This window comes from Sus scrofa, unplaced genomic scaffold (genome assembly GCF_000003025.6).
Source record: "Sus scrofa isolate TJ Tabasco breed Duroc unplaced genomic scaffold, Sscrofa11.1 Contig59, whole genome shotgun sequence".
Classification (NCBI taxonomy): Eukaryota; Metazoa; Chordata; class Mammalia; order Artiodactyla; family Suidae; genus Sus; species Sus scrofa.
The window spans coordinates 1,846,399-1,852,066 of record NW_018085257.1 but is presented as its reverse complement, the minus strand read 5'-3'; the positions used below and the strand labels follow the sequence as shown (position 1 = coordinate 1,852,066).

The 5,668-nt window shown below is 45.4% G+C and overlaps 1 protein-coding gene across 1 annotated transcript; it reads left to right on the top strand.

Moving 5' to 3' along the window:
- The first annotated feature begins 3,832 nt into the window (after window positions 1-3,832).
- LOC110258980 (olfactory receptor 1N2-like) lies at window positions 3,833-5,323 on the top strand. The gene has a single exon (XM_021082272.1). The coding sequence runs from the start codon at window positions 4,313-4,315 to the stop codon at window positions 5,258-5,260; it is 948 nt and encodes a 315-aa protein (XP_020937931.1). The 5' UTR covers window positions 3,833-4,312; the 3' UTR covers window positions 5,261-5,323.
- Window positions 5,324-5,668: the final 345 nt, after the last annotated feature.

The window sequence follows — 5,668 nt, the reverse complement described above, 5'->3', positions numbered from 1 at the left end:
CATGACCATCTCAGCTTTTAGGGTGATGTTTCCATGATTTAGAGCATAGGGGGTAACTGAGTGTAGAGGATCACACTTTCAGATCTTGTGAGCACCCGGTTTCCAGGAGAGACCAGGATGCAGCCAGTTCTAATGCTGTATAGCATGGGGCCTAAGTAGGCAATTTTTTATGCCAGAACTCCATGGGCAACTTATAGCCAGTACGGACAGTTCAAAGATACCAAGAAGAAAAGGAAGAGAATACCAGAGCCTATATTTCATTTTATTTTTTATTTTTCATTTTTTGGGGGTCTTTTTTATTTTTAGGGCCTCATCCTTGGCATATGGAGGTTCCCAGGCTAGGGGTCCAATTGGAACTGTAGCCCCCAGACTATGCCACAGCCACAGCAACTCAGGATCTGAGCCATGTCTGTGACCTACACCACAACCCACATCAGTGCCAGATTCTTAACCCACTGAGCAAGTCCAGGAATTGAACCCATGTCCTCATGGATGCTAGTCAGTTTCACTAACCGCTGAGCAGCAGTGGGAACACCCAGAGCCTATATTTTAAAGGAGTTTGTAGTAGGCACTAAAGAAAATGTCTGTTACATGGTCTTCTGTGCCAACTCCAGAGCCTTCTATTATAATGGACTGCATTCTTTGTGGGATGATTTGCTGGTGATTCCACAAATGGGCCTTAAAAGTATTTGTAAATGAGGAGTATGCTGCCTCTAGAAGCCAAAAAGACATAGTAAGTGTTGGGCCTGCTTGACATTTGTTGAAGCTGATAAAGTTGGGAGTTACCTTTATGCCTAGTCAGATGGAATGAGCATCAGTGGATCAGATGATGCTTAAGAATTTAATGGAGGTAGCAGGCCCTTTAACCTTAGGTGGGAAATACCCCCTCCACCCTTAGTAAGTGCAGTGGTAGTATTTGTTGTGTGTGTATCTAGTGAATCTCCTAAGAGGATGTCACCAATGTAGTATCATATTGGGTACCTGGGGACAGATCTGTCTGATTAAAGCCTCGCCAGTAGAGGTTGCATGTAGTGACTATACTGTTGAGATACCCAAACAGAGATGTATTTTGTACTTTCAAAAGTGAATGCCAACTGAGGCCAAGAGGTTGTTCAAGCTGGCACTTAATAAAACATATCAGACAAGTCTATTAAACCAACAATTTGCCAGTGAAAATTTAATGGCCTTGGTATTTCCATTATGTTAACTATAAGGACCTTAATGGATGGAACCACAGCATGAAGGTTAATCTACTGTTAGAGACCATTAATTCCTTCTAGTTTTATGATCAGGCCAAATTGTGCTGGTAAGTTGAGAAATAGCAGGGATAATTTTCCTTTCTCTTAAAAGATCTCATATAATGAGTCTCAACCCTTGAGGGCCTTGTTTCCATTTATACTGAGCCATACTAATAATTTTAAGAGGTAGGGGCAGACACATGGTCCAATTTGGTGAAGCCAATTGTTCGGCCCAGAGTTTTCATTTTCTTTTGGTGGCCACATGGCCAGTTAGAACATTCATCTAGATGATGCAAAATCCAAGGGGAGTGGGAGATACAACCACTGAAAAATTAGACAAAGTTATTTTGCCAGCAGTCTGGCTAAGGCAGACTTGTTTGCTTTCAATATATTTCTAAAATCATCCTGGAGCACACAGAGGGTTCCTTCCTTAAATTTAATGGGGTCTCTGGGATCACTGTGATGGCAACCAGGATCAATAAACCATAAAATGTTGCTCAGTGTGTGGTGACGAGTGGACCTTCATGGTTGTATAAGGGTGATTGTCCATAGGCGATGACCAGGACCCATGAGATATGCCATGTCCCTAATGAGGCTGGAGGGGTTGGCACTGTGTTAGATGAGGGAATAAGACAATGGATTCTGCACCTTAGGAACCCAAGTTCTGGGGAGGAGGAGATTGGATGCACTGTGTATCTCGTAATAGAAGAAGCTGGAGCTCCTTGGGATTCTTCCTAGAAACCATAACCCATAATCATTGGGAAACCCATACCAGAGTCTCCAATACCAGGTGTTTTGTTGGGGGCCCTGCCCTGACGACAGCTACCCCTGGACCCTCTGAAATGGGAGGGGGTGTTCACTCAGTCATGTGATCTGTTAATTTTGGAAGTGAGGATCTGGGTATCAGAGTGCTCCTCAGGGCAGACAATAATTTTAGGTCATCAGGGAATCTTTAATAGTAGTCACTTGAGTAACCAAAGAGTACATGGAAAACCCAGAATTTTCTGACACACCCTGACAAATAGCCACGAGGTGTCAGGGTCAGTGGTAGACCACTTAGGACTGGCTAGGGCTTCTCACTCCTCAAGGTGCACAACATTGTGTCACACCAAATTCCTTGACAACTGGTGTGCCCCTTCTAAAATTTTCTGATTGATGAAGCCAAGTCTTAAAACAGCCTTCTGCTCCCACATCACGTTCTATCTCAAAACCATCTTCCTGTTCCCCATGATGTTCTAACTTTTTAATATTGTTACTGTCATTTCCTGGATTGTTGGTTTACCCCAGTTTCTCAAGGTGCATGGGAGCCAGCAGTTTAAACGGATTGCGCTGTTAGCAATAATTGAAACTCAAAGGCTCAGAGCAGGTAGAGGACTAGGAAATCTTTGGGCCAGTTCGGAATGCAAGTTAGCTGTAGTCCACCTCCTGTTCTCTCTTCTTCTTCTTTTTTTCTTTTTAATTTATCTTGGAGTTCCCGTTGTGGCACAGTGGTTAACAAATACGACTAGGTACCATGAGGTTGAGGGTTCCACTCTGGCCTTGCTCAGTGGGTTAAGGATCCGGTGTTGCCATGAGCTGTGGTGCAGGTCGCAGACGCCGCTCGGATCCTGTGTTACTGTGGCTCTGGCATAGGTCAGCAGCAAAAAGCTCCTATTAGACCCCTAGCCTGGGAACCTCCATATACCATGGGAGCTGCCCTAGAAAATGCAAAAAGACAAAAAAATAATAATAAAAATAAATTTATCTTTTATTGGGGTAAGTTGATTGACAGTGTTGACTCACATTCTGCTGTACACCATAGTGACTCAGTTTTACATGCACACACGCACTTTTTTTCTCATACTATCTTCCATCATGGTCAATCCCAAGGGACTTGATATAGTTCCCTGTGCTGTACAGTAGGACCTCCTTGTCCCCCTTCTGCCACAGTTTCCAGTTCTCCCAGGGGAAACCCCAGAGCAACCACCACACTAAGAACAGAGATGCACATCCCCAGAGACAAACCTTATCACATGCAAAACCACCAATAAATACACTCTTCCCTCCCTACCCCCATGCTCCCCAGTGAATTCTGGTGCCAGGAGACAAAGTGTGAAGCTGGAGCAATTACTTTATGTCTGTCCCTGCAGATCAGCCAGGGACTCATACTCCAGAGGCCCAGAACCTAGAAATATGCCCATGATAACGTGCCCAAAACACCTCTCACCACCATCACCACAATCTGGGTGCTGCTCTGCAACTGGCCCAGTGTCACCTGCAGCCCTGGGTCTTCTCACCCTTCTCATCCATCATAGGCTAAGAAGAGCCTTCAGTGCTTGAGGTATGGTCCTCTGAGACCAAAAGGGACCTGTAGGAACAGAGTGGTTTCCTTTGTTTGGGCCAGATAAATATGGTGAGTGCTGTGAGAAAGGGGCAGTGTTATGTTTTCCCTCTGAGACCCACAGAGACCCCAGTCCCTATCCCTGCCTCCTGTTCCAGGTCATCCTGAGATGATATGTGGTACCTGCTCCCCTACAGAGAAAGTCATGCAGGTCTTCCTCTTGCAGAGGAAGGTTCAATTCAGAGGTGACCTTGACTCAGGGTGTTTAAGAACATGGGAAAAGGCTTCAGAGTCCAGGTTTGTATTTATCAGTTTATTTGGGAATTGGTGAAAGCATCTTAATGTCCCTGAGTTTCTTCCATGATATGAAGGTAACAAAAGCAAGCAACTCACAGATAATTTAGTTAGAGATGCTAGGATGTATAGTGCTTTGGGTTCAGCAAATGGTAGTTCTGAATGCCCGTGTGCTACTTAGCAAGGATGGAGATAACGTGAACCTCACCTCCCAGACCAGCATACACCACTTTGCTTTTGTTCTTAACACCTCTGCCTGCTTGTTCTCCCTTCTCAGATGGACTGAGGGGTAGGGAAGAGTTAAGGGAGATTGAGGAGGGAGAGTCTAGGGATCTGATAAAATCACATCAACTGAATAGAATATGACCACATCGTTGTGACTATATCATTGAAGGCTACACGTGTTACTCTTTCTACAATTTTCCTATATCTGTTTTCTCTTTCTAGAAAGAGGGGTATCATGGACCAAAACAACCAGTCCACTGTCACAGAATTCCTTCTCTTGGGTCTCTCTGAGAGACCAGAGCGGCAGTATCTCCTATTCAACATCTTCCTGGGCATGTACCTGGCCACCATGTTGGGGAATCTGCTCATCATCCTGGCCATTGGCTCTGACCCACACCTCCACACCCCCATGTACTTCTTCCTGGCCAACCTCTCTTTGGCCGATGCCTGCTTTTCTTCCACCACTGTCCCCAAGATGCTGGTGAACATCCAGACACACAGTCAGACCATCTCATATGAGGGGTGTTTATCCCAGATGCACTTGTTCATGACATTCGGGGCACTGGATGACTTCCTCTTGGGGGTGATGGCCTATGACCGCTATGCAGCCATCTGCAGACCTCTGCACTACTCCACACTCATGAGTCCTCTTGTGTGCATGCTCCTTCTTGCAGCATGCTGGGTTCTCACCAGCCTCGCTGCCCTCTTACACACCCTGCTCATGGCTAAACTTTCTTTCTGTGCTGGCAACACCATCCATCACTTCTTCTGTGATGTGGTCCCTCTGCTGCAGCTCTCCTGCTCAGACACCAGCACCAATCAAGTAGCCCTGTTCACAGTGGGCTCCATGATACTCACTGGTCCCCTCTCCCTGATCATCCTGTCATATGCACGTATCATCCCCACCATCCTTGGGGTCCCATCTGCCTCGGGCAGGCAAAAGGCCTTCTCCACCTGTGGGTCTCACCTCACTGTGGTCTTCCTGTTTTATGGCACAGCAATTAGTGTCTATCTGGAGCCCCCTTCATCACGCTCAGGTGGTAAGGACAGGGTTGCAGCTATGTTTTATACTGTAGTGACTCCGATGCTAAACCCCTTCATTTACAGCCTCAGGAACAATGATGTGAAGATGGCACTGAAAAGGCTTTTGGGAATTCACACACGCTCTTCCGAGGGACTTTAATCCTACATCCATATATTGAAGTGACACTCCGGAGAACCCATGTGTTTATGAAGCAATATCATCCCCTACCACATGCACTTAGGTTTTGAGAAAAGTGATCTAGAGATCATTCTCTTAAACCTGCAGATCCCACGATGTATATCATCAGTGTATTTCACAAGGGACCTGTACTCTCTTGTCAATGACGTAAATATTTCCCTGGTGTTGTGTAGGGTGATCTCAGAGAGACAGGGCAATGTCAATCAAAATTTCACTTGTTATCCTAATGAATATGTGATTTATTTTTTATCATATGACTCAACCCATGTTTACTATTTTTTGCCATTTTCCAGATACTATGTCAGGCAGAGGAGGTGTTGATTCCATGCCTTTATGGAATACACATTTTTACTTGGAGTAGAGTTGCAC

Bases quoted from the DNA above. Each gene is read 5' to 3' on its own strand.
- LOC110258980 (XM_021082272.1), top strand. From the start codon at position 4,313: ATGGACCAAAACAACCAGTCCACTGTCACAGAATTCCTTCTCTTGGGT.